The sequence below is a fragment of the Lissotriton helveticus genome, chromosome 4_1 (assembly GCF_964261635.1).
Source record: "Lissotriton helveticus chromosome 4_1, aLisHel1.1, whole genome shotgun sequence".
Taxonomy (NCBI): Eukaryota; Metazoa; Chordata; class Amphibia; order Caudata; family Salamandridae; genus Lissotriton; species Lissotriton helveticus.
In genome coordinates this window covers 673,741,819-673,769,818 of record NC_136063.1, presented here as the reverse complement: position 1 = coordinate 673,769,818, position 28,000 = coordinate 673,741,819, and the positions used below count along the sequence as shown (strand labels likewise).

The following is a 28,000-nucleotide window of genomic DNA, read 5'->3' as shown; positions in this document are numbered from 1 at the left end:
CCTGGTGGAGTAGAAGGTGAAATATGGAGGAACTCTTGAATATGGCTTAATTGTATCAGATTGAGGACCCACTGGTTGTTGTTATTTTTTGCCACGGGTGAAGATGTAAAGAAATTTGCGCTTCCAAGGAAGACAATCAATCCATCAATTAATCAATCAGGACACTTGTAAAGCACACTACATCATATCATGAGGGTCTCAAGGTGCTGGAGGGGCAGGGGGAGGGGGGCATTACTGCTACTGATCGAAGAGCCAGGTCTTGAGGAGTCTTCTGAAGGCCAAGAGGTCTTGGGTCTGCCGTAGGTTGGTGGAGAGTGTGTTCCAGGTCTTGGCGGCTAGGTGGGAGAAGGATATGCCGCCGGCGGTCGTTCGTGGATGAGGGGGACTTGTGGTGAGGGCGAGGCTGGTCGAGCGGAGCTGGCGGGTGGGGGTGTAGAAGCTGAGTCGTCTGTTGAGGTATGCTGGGCTGGTGTTGTGGAGAGCTTTGTGTGCGTGGATGAGGAGCTTGAAGGTTATCCTCTTGTTGACGGGGAGCCAGTGCAGGTCTCTCAGGTGCGGTGTGACGTGTCTGCGGCAGGGGATGTCGAGGATCAGGCGTGCCGAGGCGTTCTGGACGCGTTGCAGTCATCTCAGGAGCTTGGCCGACGTTCCTGCGTAGAGGGCGTTTCTGTAGTCCAGCCTGCTGGTGACGAGGGCCTGGGTGACTGTTCTTCCCATTTCGGTGGGGATCCACTGGAAGATCATGCAAAGCATTCGGAGGGTGTTGAAGCAGGATGAGGAGACAGCATTAACTTGCTTAGCCATGGAGAGGGTGGAGTTGAGGATGACTCCTAGGTTGCGTGCGTCGTTGGTGGGAGTCGGGGCTGTTCCTAGTGTTGGTCACCAGGAGTCATCCTAGGCCGAGGGGGTGGAGCCGAGGATGAGGACCTCCATCTTGTCAGAGTTCAGCTTCAGTCGGTTGTTCCTCATCCATTCGGCGATGGCCTTCATTCCTTCGTGGAAGTTGGTTTTGGTGGTGTGAGGGTCTCTGGTGAGGGAGATGATCAGCTGGGTGTCGTCGGCGTAGGAGATGATGTTGATGTTGTGCTGTCGGGGGACGAGGGCGAGGGGTGCCATGTAGAACAGAGTTGGGCTGAGGGAAGAGCCCTGGGGTACGCCACAGATGATCTCGGTGCCATTGGAGTGGAAGGAGGGGAGGCGGACGCTCCGAGTTCTGGCGGAGAGGAAGGATGTGGTCCAGTCCAGGGCCTTCTCTTGGATCCTGGCGTCGTGTAGGCGTGTACGTAGCGTGCGGTGGCAGACCGTGTCGAAGGCAGCTGACCGGTCCAGGAGGATGAGGACCGCTGTTTCTCCGTTGTCAAGCAGGGTCCTGCTGTCATCAGTGGCGCCGATGAGGGCGGTTTTGGTGCTGTGGTTGCTGCGGAACCCGGACTGGGACGGGTCCAGGATGCTGTTCGAGGTAGTGGGTCAGTTGTTTGTTGACGATTTTCTCGGTGACCTTCGCAGGGAACGGGAGCAGGGAGATGGGTCGGAAGTTCTTGAGATACTTATGGTCCGCCTTGGGTTTCTTGAGTAAGGTGTTGATCTCGGCGTGCTTCCAGATGTTGAAGCTGTTGTGGATGTCGGAGAAATTGCGGTGGAAGAAGGTGGCCAGCGAGTTGCACAGGTCTTGCGAAGGCGGGATGTCTTTGGTGTTGGAGCTGGGGTTGGAGAGTTTCTTCACAATGTTGAGGAGCTTTTTTGCTGTTGTGTGCTTTATCTAGGCGGTCTTTGAATGAGGGCCTCTTGGCGGCTCTGATGAGTTGATGGTGTCTGCGGGTGGCGTTCTTGTGGACTGCGTAGTTGTCCGGTGTTCGTTCGCGGAGCCAGTTCTACTCCAGATTTCGGCATGTTCGTTTGGAGGCCTGGAGGTCTTCGGTGAACCAGGTGGCTTCCTGCGAGTGAGTCAGGGAAGAGATAGTCGGAGCCTGAAAGTCAGCCAGCGACATGAGGAACCTTTTCCTTGACGTCCTGCTCACCGTGTCTGGGGGTAGATCTTGATTATGTCCCTGACTGTGGTTGCCGCTGGACATACTGCGGTCGATATGGCTGGGAAGAGGCAGTGTAGGAGGGATACCTATACTGCTGGTATCCCCCACTGTAGGAAGGAAGGCCCCTTCCTCTCACTCCACTAAAGCGTACATTTTGGTATTGAAGAATCTCCAATGACTATGCGGTTTCAGTGTCTTTCTGTAGATCCTGCATCGTCGATGTGCTTTCCAAACAACGCTTCTGCGTCGAATAGGAGGTCAAGAATCTTGTTCTGTACTTCCAAAATGAAGTGGCCCTGAACCATTCTTGATGGCGCAACACTACTGCACCACCCAACGATCTGAATGCTGTAGTGGCGATATCCATCGCACAATCTATCACCTCCACAGATGCTCTCTCTCCTTCTCGGAGAATTTTCCTCGCCTTCGATTTACTGTGTTCAGGAAGTTGATTCACATACGGAGCCAGATCGCACCACATTTGTCGATCATATTGACCCAGAATAGCAAGAACATTGGATGCTCTGACTAGCAGAGTGGACATTAAAGTAAAACGCTTACCAGAGTTATCTAGTGCCCTGCCTTCTTTATCTGGAGGTGTGGTGATGGTTGAAGAAGTGTTCTTGGACTTTCTAAGCGCTACCTGAGAAACTACAGTCTGGCTTTGGAGGGCCCACCAGTCCAGCAGGAGCATCTTCAGGAGTCTTGTATTTGTTCTTCGATAACACTTGTGTAACTGTGGCTGGCGTTCTCATGACTTTGAGCCCCTCCTCCCATATGTGAATTACAATAGGGATAGCTCTCACCGATTCTCTGAAGGGCTCTTTAAAATCATATAAAAAACAAGACAGTTAGAGATGTTGGCATTGTTAGATCAAACTTCATGGCGGCCATTCAAAGTAAGTTGTGAAAACCACTAATGTCCTCTGGTGGCGAGTAAATGGGTACAGGATAGGGAGAAGATGGCATGGGAATGAGGTAATCACCCCACTCTCGGTATGGATGTCCGAGTTCCCCCTCTTCCTGGTCATCATCTGTAGTTCCTGCATCTTGTTGAGGAACCGATGGTGATGATTTTGGAAGAGGCCCAGACTATCTTAAACCCTCTGGGGGGGAAATGGGATAGATTGTGGCAGAGTGGCCAATGTAGACTGTTCATGAGGCGCAGATGCTGGTGGAAATGTCTTCCTATAGTCCACCAACATGAATTGCAGGTCTGTTAGCAGCGATGCTGGCATGCAGGCTGCCTCCTGATAATCACAATGGGATTCCTGCTGAGGAATAGAATACTGATGCTCCCCATACTCTTTGCCAAAATCATCTTCCTGGCACTTGATGTGCAATTGCGTCAGGCTATTTGCACAACCAAAAGGACCATCATCGTCATCATCTTCCTCCGAATCTTGCTCTTCCAACAGATGAGATGGCAACAAAGGTGTAACATTGCTGGGTGAGGTAATTTCTGGTGTAATCTATCTTGTTCTCAGTTTCTCTCTCTTCTACAGTGTTTTCCCCTCATCGACAATCTCGTTTACGGTACCGCCGATGACTCCACCGTCGGTGAAGTGGAAATTGGCAGCAATTCATGAAGCATAATCGGTGGCAGTGTTGCCGTAGATGTTGCTACTGTCATCGTAGCTGTTGTTACTATAGCGCCATTGACGTCATCACTGTTGCCGCCATTGATGTCATCACCAATGCTGCAGTTGGCGTTGTCATTGAGCCATCTTTGCTGTCATCGACGTCTTCATAGTCGCTGCCAGCGTCGTCCATGTAGTCATCATTACCACAGGTTTCGTCGACCATGAGGACATAACATTACAATTGCCCTCTGCTTAGAAGTCGAAGACAAGCGGGCCTCCATACTAATCGACGACAGTGAGGGTTTCTTCGTCGATGATGGATTTTTCATCTGCAACTTTTCTTCAGGAAGGTTTCTTGAGAGAGTGCCTGCCTTGAGTGGGTGTAGTAGAAGGCTCAGGGCTAGCCTTTTTTGGTTTTCTCTCCCCCAAAGAATGTCCCTTTCTCTCCTTTTCAGATTTGTTCGGATATTTTGAGGGACTGCACCCATGAGCCCTATTAGAGATCTTTTTGAGGGCTTTTTTTGAATGCTCGTTAGAAGAATGAGCGTGAGGTGATCTCCCACTCTTATGAGACCCCGTAGATGATGAAGAGGACGCCTCATCAATATCCTCACTCGAAATCACTTCCTTCCTGGCCTTTAGTTTTTGGGGCCATTTAAGAAGGCATCCCTCACAATCCCTCAAAGTTTTGTTGGGAAAGGTACGACATACCTTACACTCCTTTGCCTTATGGTTGGGATACAGGCAATAAATGCAGTCACTATGAGGATCGTCTGTATGAAGTCTTTTCTTGGAGCAGGGGCACAGGATTTAAAAAGACTCTTTTTCTCATTATCTAAAATGACTACGCCAGAAAAGGGTAAATCAGTACTGAAGAAGATGGGACTGAGGTAGATAATGTTGATTGAAGCAAAAATGTCAAAATCCACTGAAGTAATAGAAGAAGATGTGCAGAGCTCCGAGGAGACCACCTAGCATTACTTGCTGTAGAAAATCTGAGGGTCTAAGGTTCTCTCAGGAGTGTTCTAGATGGTGAGAGGTTGATTCGTTCACGATTGACTTTTGGTCTCTTTTACAAAATAAAAGAGATTACAATACTAAAATATGCCTAGGCTTAGTTTCTGCATTGTATTAGCTTTGCATTGCTATTTTGATGTACCGGGGAATCCCATTTTGACAACGGGAATGATTCAAGCATGTGAATCTATGAAAGTTCCAATACTGGAGTAATGAAAGTTACATTGTTTGATGAATGTAAGAGTCTCCCAGAAACAGGGACACCAACAAGTGCCTCACTGGTCCTAAAACATATTACCAAGGAAGCGACTGCAAAAAACATATTTCCTTTCTGAAGCCGATAACAACATGTGTGGGACACTGCAGGGTTGTTTTTGACCCTACTAAACTGGTCAATGCACAGCTGAGATGTGAAGTGAAACTATGTCTAAGTGGGAACGAGATTTGGTGTTGCACACCCAACAAGCCTCACAAAATGTTACCAGCCGCTGACTCTGTTGAAGGGGGTTTGGGGAGAAATGTGGTTTGTCAATCCGTAGGTCGGCGGATCGATTCCTGGCCCCCTTAAACATACCTCAAATCTCAACAGGGAGTAAATAGTCTTTACTGAACAAAGACCAAAGAACAAACCCCGCCAGTGGATAGTGTGGTCCCAAGTCTGGGATCCTAGTGTACATGGGGTGATAAACCTAGAGGTTGGTACTGCACATTACAAAATTATCATAAATCAATTATTTGTAAGAGACAGTTTTTAGCAAATATATAAGTATTTTTATTTTAGTGTAGAAAGCATTTATGTACATCCATAACACATAATTATTTTATAAATATAATACACATAATCAATTTGAAAGCGAATAAAAAGTGACAAAATTACATACTTATTTCGAACCTACCCAGTAACATTTTCATACTTCAATCATACTATCATTCTTTCAGTTTTTCAAAACCTAATCCTACCTAAAAATCAAACATTCCACTCTCATTCTTCAATCAATACAGGTTGTTCTGTTGTATGCCACACAAAGATGGTCAATATGTGGCATAGAGCAGAGTATTGTTCCAGACAATTGATCTTATCACGGCATCTAATCGATACTCTATAATGTGTCGTATTTCTGGAACCACGGGCCGACGCGCGTTTCGGTGAATGGCCGGGTGGGCCACACCTTCATCAGGGCTGGGAAATGTTGACTGGGCGAGAACAGGATAATAGTCTAAAAATAAAACACAATGCCTTAGTATGTATCTACATCACAGTCCAATTTATCAAGGCATTTCTCATTCTAATAAATTTCTCTTTTCCAACATCGATAAAATTTGAGCACATAATTGTCTTTTTTTCTGCTCATGTTTTATATATTTGTCACAATGACAGCGTGCAGTACCAAACAAAACTAGGGCCACTCCCTAAGTTAGTCTCCCACAAGGTGAGATCTATAAGAGGCAATTTGGATAACCTCGGCTGAGCAACCAAAAAGAGAGCATTTAAACAGTTTTAACATCTTTCATAACTTCCATTTACTCACATTGTATACCATACTCATTCTCGAACACATGTTGACCAGACACAAGAGTATTAGGGTTATTGTACTACAAGTTCGTAGTTCAGAAAAGCGACGTTTAAGGGCCAGACTTTTAGTATCTCTAGGACCTAACGTGTCTAGGATATAACATAAAGTAAAATAGGTGGCAACAACTAACAACGGTATAGGATCGAAACTAATCAATTTAGCTGCATATTAATGCCCAAATGGGCATAATTTACCTATTAATGGTTTTTGTTTTAAAAAACAATACAAAGGCTAATGGCATGGTCTAGGTTTCAAATTTACCTGCAATAGTCCGCAACGGATTCCTTAGAGCAAAGGGCGCATAAAATGTTTTTTCACCCCTATTTCCGCAATGCAGGACACTGTTAGATGACAAAAATGCTTTCCGTTTATAAATTATCCTCATTGATTAATTCCTACCAGGCTGTCAGTATGTTTTTAGTTCCATTACCTGAGTCTTTAAATTTATTTTATCAAAGATAGGATTCCACTACACTCGAATTTATAGATGGGAAAGTGGCCTGAGGATTGCTACACAGTGCAAGTTTTTTCCTCTTCCCCCGGAACATCAGGCATGAGTCCCTAAGATAAAAGGATATTATAATAAATATACATACTAGCCATTATTAACCTAATGCGGAGATGCCATTATTTTATAATTTATACACACCGTGAATATTGAATCAGGGGCGGCTAGTCAGGACAAATCTGCATCACCCAACACAGCTGGCATATATCCGCCTAATGAAAAACAGTGATTTAATAAATCAGGCGTGCTGGCGCATTTTGTTTAGAGAGACCATACCATCAAATAATCACACTTACTTAACTTGGAGGGCACGCTGTCCGTAGTTTAAATTCTGTTGATTTTACTGGACTGATAAATATCACTAGTTGCCTTAATTAATTCGTCCTTGCACGAAGCTGCCTAATGTTTAAAAATAGAAACAAAAGGTAGAGGCAGAGTGAGGAAAGCCTCTACGCGCATTTTACTTATTAAAGACCGGCGACTAGGATAAAGAGCACTTACTCAGGATTCCTGACCAAACGTCCTACGTTGGAGTTCTGTTGCAGGCGCGCTTAGTCTGGAGGTCTTTAGGGGGAGCCGCCTAGGGTTTAAAAGTGAAGAAAGGCAGGATGAAAGAACCTTCTTTGCGCATTCTAATTTGGCGTCAGCGGGGATCCTCAACAAAGCGTACTTACTCGGTGTTCTTGGCAGGGAGTCCATAGATGGGGTTCCGTCGATTGACCCACGCGACCTATCCTCGAACGGGGCAGGACTCGCAAGGGCACTAAGCCTACTCGGGTTTAAATAGCCCAAGTTCCCGCGCCGAACAGGCAATCGATCAGCTGCTTGCGGGTAGGGCGGTCAAAGACGGACTAGGTGATAACTTGCAGATAGGGCGGTCAAAGACGGACTAAGTGAGTTGTCAGTGGTTCCGGGGCGGACATCTTATAGTGGGAATCAGTGGCTGGTATTATATTGCTGTAATCACCGATTTTAGATGTAATTTCATTTATATTCATTATAAGCAATTTTAGTATAGTCATATTTAGCTTGTAATATCGGTAAATTGTCTAGTTTTAAACCCATTATTTCAATTTTAGTCCGCCCTCCAGATTATGATGGAAGTGTCAACATATTAATTTTAGTGCATTTTAAACGCACTAATAAGGTGCCACGGATGCAAATGATGAGTCTCTCAAAAAAGTCCGCCATGCAGATTAAGATGGGAGTGCCAACATATTAATTTTAGTGCATTCTACACGCACTTATAAAGTGCCACGGGTACGAATGATAAACCTAACCAACAGATCACTAGGCTGTCATCCTCATAGATTTGGCGATATTCATAGACGTTAATGACATTATGGATATAGTACATCGACCTATTTATAAGGTCACTTTGTTATTGCTCTTAGGAAGGTAAACCAATCCCTATAGTTTAATTCAAGATGCGGTATCCTATGTATATTGTAGTTAGCTGTTCACCACTAAACCCTTAAATTAATTATCCAGGACGCGACAGTTACTTCATAGTCCTTTACATCTTGGTTATGTAAAGAGATATTTTTTCTCGCATTTTTTACATGAACGCCTGATGCCAAGGGCATTCTTCGTTGTGTCCTCTGTTTACAGTATCCAAGTAGAAAATCCAGAACACCTCCCGTTTTTTTCTCAGACCTTTGGGGTCAGTGCCTGGGTCCGCTTTTATTTTTTCTAGGATGAACCAACGTAGATCATGTTCACTGTGCTCTTTTTCAAGCCAGTGTGTGACCAAGGGAGCCGTGGTTTTTTCGTTCCTGATGTTCGATTTGTGTTCCCCTATTCGCGTCCTACATTCTCTGCGCGTCTCCCCAACATATGGGAGGTTGCATGGGCACAGGATTAGATAGACGATATTACTTGTGCGACAGTTTGTCATGGTTCCATTCCGTCGCACAGATATCGTACGGTCGTTGGTACTGACTGTCTCTCCAACAATAGCTTGAGGACAAATGTGGCAGGTCCCACATTTATGGTTTCCATATATCGGTTCAAGTCCAGTCATAGAGGTTTGAGTATTTTCCAGTGTTTCCTTGAATTTCCCCCTGACCAGGTGGTTCTTTAGGTTGGGATTTTTTCTGAAAGCAAAAATCGGTCGGGTTAGATGTGGTTTATCACCCCATGTACACTAGGATCCCAGACTTGGGACCACACTATCCACTGGCGGGGTTTGTTCTTTGGTCTTTGTTCAGTCTTTCTTCCCCCCTCGACCCGCCAACATCCAATAAGAAGCCCATTGGGGAACCCCCTTCTTTTGCCTCAGTAAATAGTCTTTAGACACAGTGATTTCGTCCACAAACATACCCCATGCAGTCCAAGCTCAGGCACGTAACAAAGCCCCGGGAATGGACGGCCTACCAAAAGATTATTATAGCACCTTCTCCGCAATATTGGTGCCCCGCCTAGCAGACATACAGGAGAAGAACTAGAGAGAGGTGAACTCCAAGGTTCACTCAGGGAATCTCTTCTGGCGTCATTTCCGAAGCCGAATCAGGACGCAAAGCTATTTACCTCATATAGACCCATAAGACTACTGACAGCGGACTGTAAAATCATGGGGTAAATATTAGCAAACTGATATGCTCAAATACTCCCGGCGCTAATTCACCCGGATCAATGCAGGTTTTTCCCAGGTAGAACACGTTGCAAAACATTCGCAGACTATTCCATGTCCAGGGCAGAGCATACACCACATCTCCTAGAGCCCCGCCTACCTGATCCTGCACCTGGAGAAGCCCTTCGATACCCTCACATGGTCATACTTTTTTGCGGTACTCTGCCAAGCGGGAATAGGCCCTACCCTACTAGCGTACACACAATTACAATACAATAAACTCACGTCAGGAATGTGCATGGGATGATACATTTCGCCCCTCTTCCAGGTGGAGAGGGGCTTGAGACAAGGGTGACCCCTCTCCCCGGTGACCCCTCTCCCCCTTGCTGTTTGCTGCAGCTGTAGAGCCACTGGCGATTCGCCTCTGCCGCGAGGGGGAGGCCTAGGGCGTCCTAATAGCAGGTACCACCCATAGCGTATCACTATATGCGGGTGACCTACTGTTGTATGTGCGAGATATCACGGCAGACCTGACCCTGATTTGGACTGCGCATACAGAATTTGCAGAGGCATCGGGAATAGGGTCAACTGGGCCAAATCCGCGATTTATCCACTGAACCCAGATCTTACCCCTCAGAGGATCAGCATAGGTGGCCGGGGTCTCCCATGGAGCGAGCATGCCTCCTGATACTTAGGAGTCTGATATACCACTCCCCCACAGACTTCTAGGAGTGCAACCATTGTTAAGGTACGGGCAGGGATAAAGGCGGCGGTTAGCTTCTGGAGGACCCTCCCCCAGGTACCAATCAGAAGAGTGGCCCTGGCTAAAATGATAACAGTACAAGACTACTATATAACTTCACTAACCTCCATGATTCGTCCTCGCTCCTTTTTACGGGAATTGGACTCGCTGCTTTGCTCCCTTATGTGGGGCTCAGTCCGACATAGGGTTGCATTGGCCAAATTGCAACTTCCGACTGACCGTGGAGGACTAGGGGCCCCCATCCTTCGAGTCATTATGTGCACGATTTTCAATAAGGGATTTTGGAAAAAAAAAAAAACCTTCGCCACACAACTTCAGTGGCTTTCCCACTGGACAGGGGAGCCCTACCTAGGAGAAACCATTCCCGAGACTTGGCCTATACCACTGCCGACAATTCGCCGACTGCTCCTGTCCGGCACCAGACCTATGCCGACATACCCACTGCAAGTGTCAATCGCCTGCGCATGCATGAAAAGTATACACCGTATGTCCCCAGTAATAATTATCTACTCCCCATTGTTGCCTCTGATCGGACTACCCAGAAAGGAGAGATATTACACGGCACGGATGTTGCCGGCATGGACGGATCACTCACTTCTCGAGATGGAATCCTTATTCGTGGACGGACAGTTACGTCCGTTTGACCAATTAGCGGAGGACAGCAGCCACCACCATGGGCAATTCCTTCCCATCATCTCCTGTTGCCGTACACATTGGGACCTGACCGAAGGGGCATTTAGTTACCTGGCCTTACAAAGTCATACAATAGCACATACATCGAACCACTAGACTCACTGGGATAGACTTGGGAAGAGGAACTAGGGTGAACATTGCACAACAAAGAATGGGAACACGCAGAAGAATACCCCAAGAAAGTATTTCGAAATGCTTGCTTTAAAAAAATACAATTGTATATCCTGCACCGCGCATACTTAACACCGGCACACCTTCACCTCTTCTACCCAGACAAGCAGGTTTCATGCCATGATGTCAGGCATCCGATGCAGCTTTCCAACATATGCTCTGGAGCTGCCCCAAACTACAGCCTTACTGGACTTCAATACACGAGACACTATAGGACGTCACAGGCTTACCAGACATGAATACATGGGAGGCCAGCGCACAGAGTGTGTTCAGGCCGAGAAAACACAAAGTTCAGACCCTTTTTGCATTGCTGGCTATACTGGTGGCAAAAAGGAGAAATAGCTATGCAATGGCGAGCCCGATGGGGTCCCCATGGTGGTCTGGGTGGGAGCGGGTAATAAATGGGGAACGGTAGAAGAGGAAGCGATTAGAAATGAAGAGGTGAGGGGGCTACGTGAGCGCCACATATCCACAGAATGGGCCCTGCTCCTACATCAATTTAGACAACAGTCAGCACACACCGACCACCCACTGCACCCCAGACCTCAGGAGCACAATCGACCAGGAACTAGTCTGCCAGGCCGCACCCGGTCCCCAGCCACCATTGAACCCCCAACACCTCACACCGCCATCGGGAAACTCGGATACTCCTGCGGAGACCGCCTCATCCCCCCACACATCTAACCTCATAACACTGGGTGCATAACAGCCCCCACACAAAATGCTCCCACCTAGGCACAACCCAACCCCTTCTACCCGACCACAGTACGATCCATAGTTAACAGTTAAAACACTGCACCAGTAGTTTATAGACCGGAACTTACAGGAAGGATGTACATCCCAGAGACACAATAGAGCACACAACAATGTAATCAGATATGTGAACAAGCTTACGTTCCACACATGATATGTACTGTCTCCCCCACCCATCGTCAACATGCCCATTCTTAGAAGGAATGTATCAAATAAATGTGAATGAAGAAGATATGAATGTACGACTCATGTAAGGATGAAAAATACCAATAAATTTTTTTACAAATAAATGGCGGTGATGTCAATTTCCAGAAAATGTACTGGAAGGAAATATTAGAAGCAATGAAAGATACTGTGGGATTGTTAATTCCAGCCAATTCCAACCAGGGTTCAGTCATATCTCTAGACTGACCGGTGGAGTTTCTGCTGACTGTAGTTTAAGAGTCGAATTTTTTGATAGACCTGTATGGTAGCGGGTGCCCTATGGGACCACTTATGACACAGTTATGGATATAAACATGGTGGAACAGTGTGGCTAACACAGTGACACTATTGTGATACTGTGTCGGGCACAATGTACCTAATATGAATATTAGGGAACAACATCAGTTTCTATTTATTATGAAGTCAATTGTAATGTTTTTTTAATATATGTCGTGTTGATAATTTAGTGTATTTTACTGCTATGGATATCAGGATGTTGCATGAACACAACATACTTGCATGTACTTGTATTTTTATTATTTTTTTTCTTATTTTCTTTAGATAATTCTGGTCTTTTTAATGTTGCGACAGAAACTAAGAGACAACCAAACATCTTTTGTCTTGAAAAAGGTGGTGCATATCAGTCAGCACACCGAAACGCGGCGACGCCAGTGTTTTTAATTAAATTCGAGGGACTATTGTGCTGAGTATCTTAGATATCTGGCTGAATTTATGAATAGATCCCAACAAATTAGTAATTTGGATGTTTTCAATATGATTCACCTGATTTTGTCTCTTTGTTTGTAACTTATTTTTATCAAGATCATAGATTTTGAATGTCCTTCTCATGATCATGTTTTTAACCTTTTCTTATTAACAAATACATTTGTATATCTTTTTATAAATTTGAAAGTTCCTACTGCAGTGTGTTTATCGTCATAACTGTGGGGTTCCTTGACTGTGATACCAGTGTGGATGAGATATTGAATGGTCTGTATGATTGAGGACAGTGAGTTAGATTGATCCAAGGGAATTTTTTATGTCACACTTGTTGTGTTTGCACCCTGTCCCTTGGACATTTGGGCCTCTCCCTCTATTTTTTGGAAATTTTTAGACAAAGGCATTAGGCATGATTTGGAGTTTGGCGAAGAGGTACTACGGTTATCCCGTCTGCTTTACTGTAAGTGCATTATGATATAATGCACTTGTAATAAATGGTGAACAGGATATCGGTTACATGTGACAGAGTACCCATCAGCCGAACTCTAAACCAGCCCCATTGACTGGATTATGATGAGTTATGCCTAGAGTTAGGCTAAACCTGCAATGCGGAATTGGGGTGGAGAGGAGGTGGTGGGGGCAGGCAAGCAGAGGTTTGTAAAGAATGTTGTTTTATAAATTTCATGTACTAGTATGCTTGAGTGAACTACTGAATGATTTAGAACGGAGGTGAATTCTCTTGCTGATATGAATGACTGCTACGGTTTGTACTCTGAAAATGAATTTGAAAAAAGTGTTTCATTGTTAACACAGACTTACCGTGCCAGCACTGTAACTGCAGACCCTTCTGTCTGGAGCCATACACTCGCCGCCATTGACAACCAAGATCTGTTGTTGAACAGATATTTTATATTTTGTTTGGATGGCATGTTTAAGGTCAGCTACCCTACAAAGGAGAATCGGAAAAAATGACAAGTCAATAAATAACACTTCTCAAACCAGTAAAGCTTATAACTTAAAAGTTTCTTTTTTAAACTTATTTCTACTTAACAAGTCGGCACCTATAACTGTAAATCGCAGAATGTGATGCAATGATTTAAGGAACAAGAAAAAGAACAGTTGAAAGGCGGTTCCCTGTATGACCATCTTATCACCTTGATGAAAAAGTCAGTAATACGAAATCCTCGAACCAACTACACAAGCGTTCTAACTACCAGTTTGTATGAAAAAAACACCAAAAACTTTTCCAATTTAGCTGAAAGAGAAGACTTGTTTTAAAGTCAACCAATAAATCCTCTTCTATTGTCCTCTGTTCAGACTGCAAGACACAGCTAGTACAGGAAAACTTCTCAAATCTTAATCTCAAGTGACCATGGCCATTTGTATTATTGGGTGATTTGCTTTGCTGACACTGTGTTTGTGCAGCATCTGTGAAGGAAAGGGGCAAATCTAATCACTGTGCATAAACTGCATAAACTGGCACAGCTCAAATGATGCATTTGCAAGCAGGCACAGAAAACTTACCTCATGAATTTTAATGAGGCAGAATGCATTCTCCAAATTCCTGGAAAAGGCTACAATGCAGAAATGAAGGCAAGCAAGGCAAGGCATCTAGCATTCGCAAGGTGCTGGTACTATGACCCTGTCCCTTATAGTGGGAGGCTCACAATACTATTTGAAATAAAGGAGTGGCTTTGTGAAGTTGGATAAGATGGGCTTCACCAATCTCAGGGGTGTCTGGGCAGGTACCCATGTAACGTGTTTCGAGAGCTGCAGGAGCAGTATCAACCTTTTCGTACCCAGTCCTATAAATACCTGCAGCTGCGACATGACCTTTTGGCAAATATTTCTCCCTGGCACGCAGATCTGGGATTTTAGCCTCCTTGAGGTTACATTGTTGATGGGGAAGATAAATAAGGGTGTAATTTCACAGATTTACTGCTCTTTGGTCATTATTTTCCAAAACCACTTCCTTAGGATTAGACGAAATAGGAGGGATGGGTGGGGGAGATTGATGATGCAGAGTAGCGCATAGCTAGAATAGCCCCTCAGGAGTTGGCTATTTACATGCGCCTTCGGCTTTTCCAACTAAATTATCTACACATCAATTACATGACCTCCCCTGCGGTTTCCCCGAGCTGGTAGGATCCCCCAAGTCAACTGCTTTTGGAGCTTCTCACCAGACTTCTTCCATGTGGCCTGGTCCTGCCTGAGGCTGGTTCCCTATTGGAAAAGGAATAGGGAGAGAGCTCTCATCACTCTTGGACCGGCCATTTGATCTTACTCCTAGGGTTGCACTGCTGGGGTTGCTGGAGGACATGGGCAGGCAGAGAATGGAGTGTATCTTTATTGGGGTCACAATGCTGGTTGGCAATGGCAACATTTCCTGCAGATGGAAGTCTCCGATATTCTCTCCCCCCCCACCCCCATGGCGGAGTGACAAAGTCGGGTGGACAGGTGTGCTCAACAGGAACGCCCATTTATGAATTAACCAGAAACATGAGACAATATGGGGCAAATGGTGGGACTATCACTGGCTGGGAGAGGGGACCGACTAAGTTTCGACTATTTAAAAATACCAATAGACGGGGGGCATGGCTAGCAGCCGACAAGATGGCTGCTCACTAGAGAAGCTCCGAGGATAGTGTAGACCTCCAAACCTATCCGGACACTAACCTGTCACATCTCCGAGCCCCAAGGACCTGCATCGACAGCCGGGACCGGGCGACGACCTCTGACACCACTCCGGTGAAAATCTGATGCCGGGTGGGTGCGCTACGCGAGGACGTCCTACTGCGGCCTACCACTGAGCCAGTACCGGGGCCTCAATTAGATGGGCCTCCCAGTGCAGGAAGCCACGGCGGTCGCTGACCCCTGCGGCAAACATAGCAGCGTGGTCTGTCCGGCCGGTGGCGGGAACAGAGACACCGCACGGACCCCCTGGAGAGCACCTTTGCAACAGACTGGGCACACATCCTGAATCCTGGCCAGAGGGCGAGCTGGAAGCGAGGTGAGGCCTGTAACCGGGAACACAGCCAGGGCCTAAAGTAGATAGAGGACCCAACCACCTGAAACACCTGGGAGTGGACCTGCATACCACCGGGGACCCCGGAACATCTAAAAACACCACAGGGTTTCGGAACCCCCCCTCCTGGCACCAGTTATTGCCACGTGAGGCCCTGGGACGCCACGACACGCGGACATACAAAATTAACGGCGAATTTCTACGGAGCAAGTGCAGGCCAGATCCTCGAGGGGACCCTACACCGACCTACCCCTCCCTGAGGCCACCTTATCGAGAGGGCCGCTCGGGGTCCGGGGGAAAAAACATTGAGGACTCCTGCGGGGGCAACATGGGGGGTGCGGCCCACGCAATCAATCCACGCAGCCCACGCTGGACAAATACGCTTATGGAAAAGACTTTCCACCACTCCCGGAGGGGCGCAGCACCTCCGGTAACACCAAAGAGGGCGACGGCCCCCGCAAAGTGACATTGGATGACATTATGGCAGCCCTCACAAACGTACAGACAATGGTGGGATCTATATCAACAGATGTGTCCCTGCTGCGGGCGGACTTTTAAAAAATGGCAACTAGAGTGACTGAAGTCGAACAGACCACCAAAACCCTAGTGGCGGACACTACCACAATGCAACGCACGTTGTCGCGACTCGAGCTGGAAAATAAATTAATGGCGGAGAAGCTGGATGACCAGGAAGGACGTGCTCGAAGAAACAACGTCTGCATCTTTGGAATTCCAGAAAGCGAAGGCAAGCAGGCTATGGACCTCTATGTTGAGGAGCTAATACAAACGGCGAGAATATCACCACCGGTACGGATCCAGAACTCAACAATCTCATTCTTTCCGGACTACACGGTGGCGGTATCACGATGAAGGAGAAGTTTCCTGGAAGTCAAAAAATAGCTAAGGGCTCAGGAAATACCCTACTCCATGTTGTTCCCCGCAAAGCTCAGAGTGGTGGCAGAGGGCAAGACGTGGTTTTTCGAAAAGCCGGAGGAAGCCCACGACTGGCTAGAGGGATGGCGCCGAGTGGACGGACCACGCCGAGGTAACAAAGCGCATCGCCACAGGTATGAGGAAGAAGCTTCTGGCAGCCAGGATGCACTACAACTGGACCTGGAAGACTCACAACGAGCAGAAGCGGACGAACCGAACCATGGCTGACACTTGAAACGACCAGGCAGCCACAGGAGACCTACCCACGAATGGACATAGCGGTGGTCATGTCAGCCTTGGACACTGGTCGGCAGCAGGACTTGGAAGAATGGGAGGGTCTATACCCCCTCCCTTGGACTTCTCACCCCCCACACGCTAGAACAATGACTTTGGGAGGGACAAAGCACTCTGCTGAGTTGGGGTGGCGGACAGTTTTGAGTTAGTCAGGCAGGTAGGCAGGGTGAGTGGGTGTGCTACGGGGAAGGGAAGTTCAGATTCAGTTTTTTATTGTTCTAGTTTGTTACGGCACACATGACAGGGCACACCATCTGTTGACTAACGAATCCCCAGAGGTCACAATTGGGAAATGGACCATGCTCACCAATCACTACCTATATGGCAACACGCTCCACAGCTGACCGAGCACAGGACACGACCCCAGAAGCACAGGTGGCCCCCCTCATGTTGTTAACCTGGAATGTCCACGGGCTAGGGGACAAAATTAAGAGGGGGTTAGTGTTACGGGCCCTGAAGCGCCAGGCCCCGACACTGGCTCTACTGCAAGAAACCCACCTCACGGGCACGGCATGTAAAGCACTGGATAGGTGGGGATACAAGATGGCAATACACTCAGACTTCTCCTCGGGATCCAGGGGTACGGGTATCTTGGTCCGGAAAAACTCTTCCTTTATAGTGCTTCAGACCAAGAGAGATGACCAAGGTAGATTTTCCGCATTACAGGGACAGTGGGAGGGCAGACTGATCAATATAGTCTCAGTTTATGTCCCACCGGCGCTCCATGCGGTGGCTCTCCCGGCACTTAGTGAGTTTTTACTTGCCCTACCGGAGGGAAAGCTAGTTATCGGTGGAGACTTTAACGCCACAATGGACGCCGACTTAGATAGATACCCGAATAGGACACCGTCGAATGGGGTCTCGCGCCTCAAGAGCTATGGGGGGGTGTTGGGACTGATCGACATTTGGAGACACACCCATCGCACAACACGTCAATACACGTTCCACTCAAACCCACATAACAGTCTATCACGGATAGACTACTTTCTGACGGTGGAATCCAATCATGTTAAAGACATTACGAATAAGCCCAGAGGCATATCGGACCACTCGCCGGTGGTATTGACTATCTCCTATAACCATGAAACGCAGCGCAGACTTTACCCCATCTATCCTGGGTACACACAAATCCCCAAAATTCTGAGGCAGCTCCGGACGGACACTAAACATTACTTTGCCGAAAATGCGGGATCGGTCGATTCCCTTCGGTGGTATGGGAAGCATACAAGACAGTCATTAGGGGGCAAGCGATGGCGATCATTACGGGATATAGTCGAGACAAACAAGCAGAGCTAAGGGAACTGGAACTGGAATTACATAAAGTTGAGGCAGATCACGCGAAAGACCCCACACCTGAGAATACGCATACTCTACATCTTAAGCAACATCACTATAGGGAATACTTGAGAGAGGCAACGGTGTCTGCCCACACAGCGACCAAACACCGAATATATGATGTAGGGGACAAGGCCGGGAAACTCCTGGCATGGCTAGATAGGAGAGAGAGAGGCAGTTGAGGCATACTACAAATACAGACGGAGGAGGGGTGATTAACGACAGACCCCAGGGAGATAGTAAATGAGTTAGCCAAATACTTCCGGGGGTGTATACGTCCTCCTCGGAGGCATCGGAGGCAGAGGCGGCAGCATTTCTAACCAGTATGGAAATGCCCAAATTATCTCAAGAGGCTACGCTGGAACTAGAGGCTGATCCCACAGAAGATGAGATACAGGTGGCAATCGGCTCACTGCAGTCAGGAAAAGCACTGGGTCCTAATGGGATCCTGATAGAATTATACAAACAGCTAGCACAAACTATCAGCCCGCATCTGCTTAAAATGTACACCGAGAGTCTGGAAAAGGGCGAACTCCCACTCGATCAACGCATCGCCGCGATAGTAGCTATCCCTAAACCGGGAAAAACTCCGTCCGACCGTACCTCCTATCGCCCAATTTCACTCCTAAATGCAGAGGCTAAAATTCTGGCCAAACTGTTGGCAAATAGACTCATGGCTCATCTTCCACACTTAATCCACCCAGACCAGTCCGGCTTCATGCCCAATAGAAACACCGCGCTTAACCTAAGGCGCCTTCATGGGGTGCTGGCTAAAGCACCATCACTGTCAGACTCAGCAGTCCTCGTGTCACTGGATGCAAGGATGGCTTTTGATATGGTGGAGTGGAACTACCTTTATGCGGTCCTCGCACACCTGGGGCTTTGCCCTAGGTTCTGCGCCTTCTATACACAAAACCAATGGCATGCGTAACAGCTAAAGGGCACATATCGGAGGCTGTGCCGTTGTCGAGGGGAAAACGTCAGGGCTGCCCATTGTCGCCGCTCCTTTTTGCATAAGCACTGGAGCACCTAGCGATATGGATCAGGGGTACGCCGTTGCTGAAGGGCATACACTGGGAGGAGGGCTGGGGGGACCGCCTCTTTCTATATGCAGATGATGCCCTGGTGTATCTTACTGACACCGAGAACTCCCTTTCAGTACTGTTAGAGGCATGTGATGGATTTGGGAAGATATCTGGATACCACATTAATTGGCGAAGTCTGTCTTATACGTCCTAAAGGGCCCCGCTCCAAGACTCCCGGATAACTGCCCCTTGCTGGTCACACATGACTCATTTAAATATTCAGGCATACATGTTACGGCGGACGCAGCTGACTTCTTCGCCAAAAACTTAGCGTCCCCACTGGAATGTCTGTAGCGAGATGTGAAGCACTGGGAAACCCTGCCCTTGACACTGTTAGGAAAGGCAGCATTGTTCAAAATGATGGCACTGCCTAGATTTTTGTACATCCTTGAAAACACACCATATCTGATAGCACCAGCATATTTTAAACAAATAGCAGCACAGGTGTCCGCACTACTATGGGGTAACAGAACAGCGCGAATTGCGCAATCAAAGTTGCACCGGGGCTGGTACAATGGGGGAATAGCACTCCCTAACATCCAGATGTACTACTGGCCAGCGCACCTCAAAATAATAAATCAATGGATACATGGATCACAAGCAGACCCGGCTTTTAGGGCAGACAGGGCCCAATTAGGCACAGGAAATATGCTTGCAATATTATATAACAAAGGACAGGTCGCAGCCCTACTAGGCCCCACGAAACACACGGCAACGCTCTGGCACACAGCACAGACTCGGATGGTGTGGAAGGGGACGATTACAAAACTGACACCTCTTTGGGACACTAAAAGGCTAGGTCACTTGAGAAAAAGCAAAGGATTTGACCAGTGGGACGATATTGGTATCTCAACAGTGGGAGACCTTTGGGACAGGGGGAGGGTGCTGCCATTTGATCAACTCCGGCAGCAACATGATCTATCCCTGATGGAAACTTTCCGGTACGCTCAAATACGCCACGCATTAATGGCGGTGCTACCACCAGACACTGAGGTCCCCGAGGCGTCCCCTTTAGAAGATCGCTTACTTACAGATCACATGCCCAGGAAAGCCACATCTCTTACGTATCGTAAAATAATCAATAATTTACCAGATCCCATGATCCAGTTAAAACTGAGATGGGTTGACAATGTGGGCGAAATGGATGAAACTGAATGGCAGGAGGCCCTTGCATCCCCTAGAGAGGTGGGAATACCAGCCAGGCTTCGCTTGGTACAACTGAAGATCCTACACCTCACATACCACACTAGGACAACACTACACAAAATGGGGAGAGCACAACACCCGTTTTGCCTCAGAGGGTGCGGGGAAGAGGGATCCTTTTTCCACACGCTATGGGACTGCCCATTGATAGCAGAATACTGGCGAACAGTTCTACGAACGATATCGCAAGCAATGGCAGTGTCACTTTTGCCGGAGCCGCGCAAATGCCTTTTAAATGTGTGGGAACCAAATGACTTAACACGCCATGGGCAGGTGTGGGTCACACTAGGACTCATGGTAGCTAAACGTAATATAGCACAGAAATGGGGAGCGAGGGAGGTGCCTTTGCTGGGGTCCTGGTGCAAAGATATGGACTTAAATATGCAAGCGAAATAACGGTGTACATAACCCGTAAGTGCCCACAGAAATGGACTAAAATATGGGCTGCGTGGAATGCATACCGGGGATATATATGTGATCCGATACCGGATTCTGATGGAGGCAGTTCTGACGATGACTCTGGGGAAGAATAGAGTGACAATCCTGCACAATTGGCCCAAGGTCAGGAGTGCTGTTCTCCAATTATATGGGGAGATGGACTCGGATAAATGTGTAGCCTTTCATAACCTAATTGTGCATTATAAATGTAAACAACCTGTGATTGATGCCGATGAGTTGTATAATAACAATAAAAACAGTTAAAAAAAAATACTAATAGACTTCTAATAATTGTGTTCATTTTACTGACCTCAATAGGATGGTAGGCAGAATAGAACTACTTGGTTTATGATGCTCTAAGAGCCAAGTTACACGCTGATTGCAGCACAAGGTGTGCTATTGGAGCACATTGGGGACATAAGAACATAAAAACTTCAAATAAATAAATAGTAAAATGATTATATCTGGAGCAAGGCAACACAATGCAACTGAGATAGGATTTGCCCACCCTGGAGAAGGAAGGAGATGTGGCCTAAAGGCTAGAGCGGTTGACCTCGAAGCGGGGGATCCAGGTTCAAGTCTCGGCAACGAAGCTCAGCATCCTGTGATTTTGGGCAAATCACTTAATCTCCCCGTGCCTAACATAAATGAATGTGTCCGTCTGTAACGAAACTGGTGCTTATGTAAAGCACACCAATAGCTGATATCTTCGAGTCAAGTTCGCGCCATATGAAAACTCCTCCTCGATCCCCAAAAAAAGCCAGGCTTGCAGACAGGAGCACTAAGTAGTAAAGCATGGAAAGCAGTCGAAATTTCTTTCAAGAACTTGGAAAATATATCTCCTTTAACAATGAGCTGATCTAAATAAATATAGGTTTGTCAGTGTTCAACTAATGACCCTGGCCAATGGCTGCTGTACCCTGAAGTATGCCCAGCAGTCACAGAGGGCTTGCGTTTCACAAAGAAATGTTAACACTTTGAAAACTAATGCAATGAAATGTCAATTGCAAAAGCAGTGTTAGAAATTAGGATATTTTTGCTGATGCACGAGGAGACCCTTGGCCTCTACATTGTTAGGACCAATCAACATTTTTAAGAGGCAGCAACATTCTGTGTGATACAGTGCGCTGAATCTGCCACAGTTTCATGAGACACCTAGCAATGGAAAAGCATCTGTGATCGACAGTCAGGGCACAAAACCTGAAGTATCTCATGTTAAATAAAAGGATTACCACTTTAGGTTTAATCCAGCTAAAGTGGATATGAGTACTTGATTGAAGAGCGATTCACTTACAATATCCTGTAGAACACTTAATAGGGTAGACAGGATAGGAGTCACCTGGACACAAAATATACTGGATAAATCACAAAATTGAGAAATCAAGTTAGACAGCATAGTGCAACTGTGGGAGGGAATTCTACACCCTGTGGAATAGAAAACATAATATAAACTTTGCAATATTTCTGACAGGGTCACTTAGTTACTTGGCCAAAGGATACCACTGGGCCAATGGCGTACTACTGCCCAGTGCTCTAACATAGGCTGACTTGGGAGGCATCAGGGGAGGAGTATCCTCTTAGGACAGGCAATGCTTACTGGGCAGAAGTAATGGTAGGAACAGCACTTTATCACCGGTGCCCAATGTCATTGTGTACTTTTGCCTTCCAAAAGAGACGGATTGTTTCTGCAATTTTTACTCTCAACTCTCCACTGGCAGCCTCCCTCAGCTGTCAATTTTTGCTTTAGCATAGTACAACAATCATACAACCTAAAAACAATGTTCAGTCAGTGCTAAGTCCTATAAAAAGAACAGGCCTTTTTATAGTCATGACATGCAATACAGTTGAATTTCGTCAGTGGAAAGATGAACATTTATTTGAATCCTGCTTTGAATCTGGCAAAAGTAGATTCTGTAAGCACAAATTTGCTGATAAGGCCGGTAATACATTCATATGTCGAAGATGTTCAAAATGCTGTATAAGGTTCATTTACACATAGTCAATACTGTTATGGTGAGTGATGGAAGAAATACAGAGTTGTAAACTTGGATTACAATAATGACAGTCGTTCCTAAATAAAAAAGTGTACACGTTAGCAAAATTGAACAATTTGTGACCATTTATAATGTGTCCAGACTGCTGCTTTATTATATGCAAATACACACAGAAGAATGAAAGCAAGATTTATTTTGTGAACAAAGAAGGCACCCAAAAATGCATTATTTGAAAACAGTGATGAATATTGCAGAAATGTTTTCAAAACTATCCTGTAATTTACTTGCTTTTAAATAAGAAGTACCCAAAAAATACCTGCAATTTGGAAAAAACACCAAAAGGAAAATAATATGTATCTAGTTTTGCGGTAAACGTTGTTTACCAAAGGAAAAGCATAACTACAGTGCATTTTAAGGACTACTTTACGATTTCTCTAAAGCATCATTTAATGAAACGTGTTTGATGCATACTGATATTTTAAAAAACAAGCATTTTCAATGCAATAGGTCTCGCCTCTAGGACCTTATCCGTTTTTAGCTATGAAGCACATTATCCTGGGTAAAGCGATTCTGGTATTTTACTGACCTCTGCTGTTCATGTTTTATCAATACATTTAAATGGAGGCAGTTACTAGAAAAATAGACAAGCATTGGCATAGCCATTAGGTCTCGCCTTTGGGATCTTATAAGTGTTTAGCTATGCAGCACTTTTTCGGAGGTGCTACAACATCTACTGTTACTTCACGTGCCACTGGTCAATAGCCAAAAAGGTTGGTCTACCATGCTATTTACTAAACAGTGCAAATGCAATTTATGCCCAGATAAGGCAAGTATTCAAAGTAAAGGAATAAAAATTAATAAAAATAGTGTTACTCAAATAATGCCTTCAGTAATTGCACCAGTCGGTGATGCAATGATAAACTAAAAAGTTCCAATTAAGGACCAACACGAAGGTAAGATTCCTCACTTTATTAAGTTTATGTTGGTGCGACCGTCAGAGCAAACAGCAGCCAGTAACGGACATCCAGCCCCCAACCTTTTGCATTCCACTGTGACAATACAGTCACGGTGGCTCATACCACAGGTTCCAAATTGGAACCTAACACAAACCTATACTGAATAATAGCAGGAGTGACATGAAGTGTGGGCACCATCATGACAACAGGAAAATAATTATCATTCCTATGCTAAACATGGTGCGACGGTGGTGTGAGCCGAGGCAGTGCCACACTTCCGAAAACCCTTGAAAACACAGACTAACTGTATGCTGCTTACTGTCTTAGCCTCCAAAGTTTGCAAGGGTCAGCTATTAAAACAAGTTATTAAAAAGAAGATAGGAGAAACTGGTGGAATACAGGCGCTAAAATGCTGCCTTTATTGTGTATTGGATATGGGCTTATTAAATGGCTGAAGCAGATTGTTCTCTTTGTAAGACATTGATTTATTAAAAGACAACTAGCAATCCTTCAAGCGTGTTGAAAAATACGGTAGTGCTCCTGTCAGTTCCCAGAAGCACTTTTAAGAGGGCCAGTGAGTTCATAGCAAAAGTTGTATAACAAAAAGAGAATGCGAGGAGCCGGGAGTGCTGGACCATTTAATCCTTTGCCGCTTCTTAACTTCTGCTATTATGTTTAGCTAAAGGGCCATTTCTACGAGTTTAGACTGTCGTAAAAGAGGAATAAGGTGAAAACATGAGCACATTTGTCATTACATTGTCATACATCTTTGTGGCTATTAATTCCGACTATAAACCATAAATCCTGTTGGCGAGGTGGATTGGTTTTCAATTCAATTCAGCTTTATTTGTAAAAACAACAATAAAAGCATTCTAAAAACAATTGTCTCATGAAAGGTCAAATAACAGGTACTAGTTAAATAACACGTGTACATAAAAAAGATTATCTTAAAAACAATTCTATAAATCAATTAACACAATACATCATTTATACAATGCATAAAATAAGTTACAATCGGATATCTGGTGGAAATTCCGATGGAGGTCAATAAGGATTATAAAGTGAGTGTGCAAATAAACAGTTTTTGGTTACTGGCCTTAAGTTCTTTAAGTATTTATTATAAAGTGCATCGATCAACACTAAGCCCTATATTTTTTCCTACGTTAGGGCCTCAAGATGTGAATTAATTTTTCCTCTTTTGATCGCCATTTGTATGAAAACGACTACTGCATTACATATTTTTTCATTTTTTAAACTGCGGATAAAATTAAAAGCAGATTTATAAAAATACAATTTGCTGTCAAGAAATAGAGTTCGTAAAAAAACACTCTTCCTAATAGCGCTATAAAAACCACGTAAGAATGCAATGTCGACTGGGGTGACTTTCCGTCACACAGGAAATTTGGAAGATTTCGGTTCCATTTGCCTCTAGTAGGAAATGCTATTAAATAATGAAAAGTACCCATTCTGAACCGCCTTGTAAGATAAAACATATGTTGTAAATTTGTTACCCGAAGTAAGTATTGTTGTGTACCAACCGCAACAGGCCCATCGCAATTTAACTTAATCATCTGTTTTGAGCTTGCTTCTGTGTCTCTTAGTGTTTCTCTTGCTCCAAAAAGCCCTGCTTATAGATGATCCCTTTTACTAATATATTGAATATTCATAGGGTCTTTAAAATCAACATTTACAACACATTCTTTTAATAGGTTTTTAATATACTGCAGCCATAGGATCGTTTTACTATGTTCAAGGGCAAGGCAGTCCATTATAATTTCTTTAGTAAATTTTGTCCTAACCTTGCTCCAGATCCCATGCCAAACAGTGAGAGCTGCTGTACTAATGTAATCACTAACATAGGGGACTAACAATTCCTTATGGACAACATATGAAGGCGTTGAGTTAGGAACTGCGAATAACCTCCTTAAAAATATATTTTCCTGGATCTGCAATGCAGTACGATTAGCCATCCCCCATAATGCTGCATCATAACAGATTCCTGTAAGACACTTTCTCCTATTAAGGGTCAAAATGTTCCTAATTTGCTTATTCCCCATCTTTAAAAAAAAATCTAAATAGGACTTTGATCGACCGTAGGAATTTTAATTTACATAAGTCGATGTGTGCTACCCAATGCCCCATGGATGTAAAGAGTAGACCTAAGTACAACAAGCATTGGCATAGCCAATAGGTCTTGCTTTTGGGACCTTATAAGTATTTAGTTATGCAGCACAATATCCTTCATGCAACAATATCAGGAGGCGGTGGCTACCTTTGACTTGGGACCTGGGCAATTTCTGCAGGATGCCAAGATTGCGGTCACAGCACGGCAGCTATGGCCCTCATGCCCCACCCATATGCTGGTTACGATGATAACAATGGCGGGAGGACGGAAATACGTCACCCATCTATATAGGGCACTGAGGGAGAATAAAAAACTTGAACCCTTAAAAGTAGAGGACAAGTGGCAGCAGGTGTGTCCGCAGGAACTCACGCCCCGGGACTGGGAGAGAATTCACAAGAGCGTATGCAAAGTATCGAGTATAATATAGTACATATGGCCTACCTCTCACCCGGGCGGCTCCGTTTGGTTAAAGTTGAAGTTTATTTGCCGAGCACCAAATCCTTGTCTAGAAAGGTACACAACTCTTGAGGAGAGTACACGGATATGATCCTGGGTTCACAATTGGAATGTTAATGGTATCAGTTGTCATGTGGGAGTAATGTATTGTATATGAACATGGTCTGTACCTTCTGAAGAATAAAAAAAATAAAAAGAGCAAAAATCCCTAACCAAAATGGTCACCACAACTTGTGCGAGGTCAGAGCAACAACATGCTTCACGTTGCAGAAATCAAATGCCCAACCAGAATTGCAGTCACTGTCCTCAATGCCTCCATTCACGGCCCATCGAGGTCCCCAGCTGCCCACTTACTTAGCAGCCGACCACTGCAGGGGTCGTCCCTGCCATCCCAAACCGTAGTGGCAACATTAAGCATACATTTTAAAGAAATACAACCCAAATGAGTAAAAAGCTAAATCGGACCAAAAAAAACGAAATAAAGGTTAAACTACTGTCAAATCTGCCTCCAAAAACTTGAAATGACCAACCATAAAAAAGTACAAAACCCACGCTCTAATGAAGTAAATTGAAATGGCTACTTAACTGCAGAAGCAGCAATTAAAAGAGAAAGAGGTAATTGGTGCAGTCTTTTTACAGATTGCATGTATGACGGTTCTGGTTTTATGGTGTATTAAGTAATTGTTACTGCTAAGTGTTGCATGGGTCACATTAAAAGATGTTTCGCATAATGCAAAAAAAATATTTCTTGGTGCAACAACATTAACTGTTGCATTGCTAAACACTTATAAGGCCCCAAAGGCGAGACCTATTGGCTATGCCAAAGCGTGTTACTTATTTCATCCCAGGCGGCTTTCTCTCACATCCCGTGACTGCCCGGTATCTAGTTCCACTTGACTGCTATTACATTGGCTATAAAGTTGGCTCCATTCTGAGCGGCTTCCGTTGGCTGTACTCTAGGATCTAAGCGGTAAAGCAGCAGCGTGACTCTGCTTGAGCAGTGACGCATTGGTGCACATTACTAAAATGTAGCAAAGTCGGGGGTGTGGGAGAGGGTGTCATGCTAGCTCTGCATGCAATTTGCCTGACTATAGCACCATGGGCGTCGTCGTGCCATGCTCCGAATAAAGCAACGATCTCTCCAGCACGGGGGCCATCCAGCCAAGTTTAACAGTACAACCAGATTGCAATGACACTAGATTAGTGCCCTTCAATATCTGGTGCTTTACAGCAGCTTTAAAATCATCTTTTTCTCGTTGTTAAAGTGTGTTAAATTCTGATATTTTTAGGTTTCCCTCTTCCACCGTGATTTATTTTGCTTGAGAGAAAGTGTCACATATGGTCATTGAAAAGTCACACATAATTGTACAAAAATTATGAAAATGTCCCACATAGCTATTTGACACCTTGGCAGCTATGGTCTTAACCTGCCCCCCCCCGCACACACACACACATAAATCCCCGCTTGTAGCAAACACACCTAGATAGGTTTTTTATGCCTGAGCAGTAAAAGCTATTTGTACTGTTAAGAATCCCAAAAACGTGCATTTATGTTGAGCTGCATTGTA

At 45.3% G+C, this 28,000-nt stretch overlaps 1 protein-coding gene across 6 annotated transcripts in view; it reads right to left on the bottom strand.

Moving 5' to 3' along the window:
• The window catches only part of RB1CC1 (RB1 inducible coiled-coil 1), a 647,143-nt gene that overhangs the window by 481,264 nt on the left and 137,879 nt on the right, over positions 1–28,000 (bottom strand). For all 6 annotated transcript variants that reach the window (XM_078687307.1, XM_078687311.1, XM_078687309.1 and 3 more), the window contains one exon: positions 13,408–13,534. In XM_078687307.1, coding sequence (XP_078543433.1) covers positions 13,408–13,534 — 127 coding nt within the window. The remainder of the gene's footprint in view (positions 1–13,407; positions 13,535–28,000) is intronic.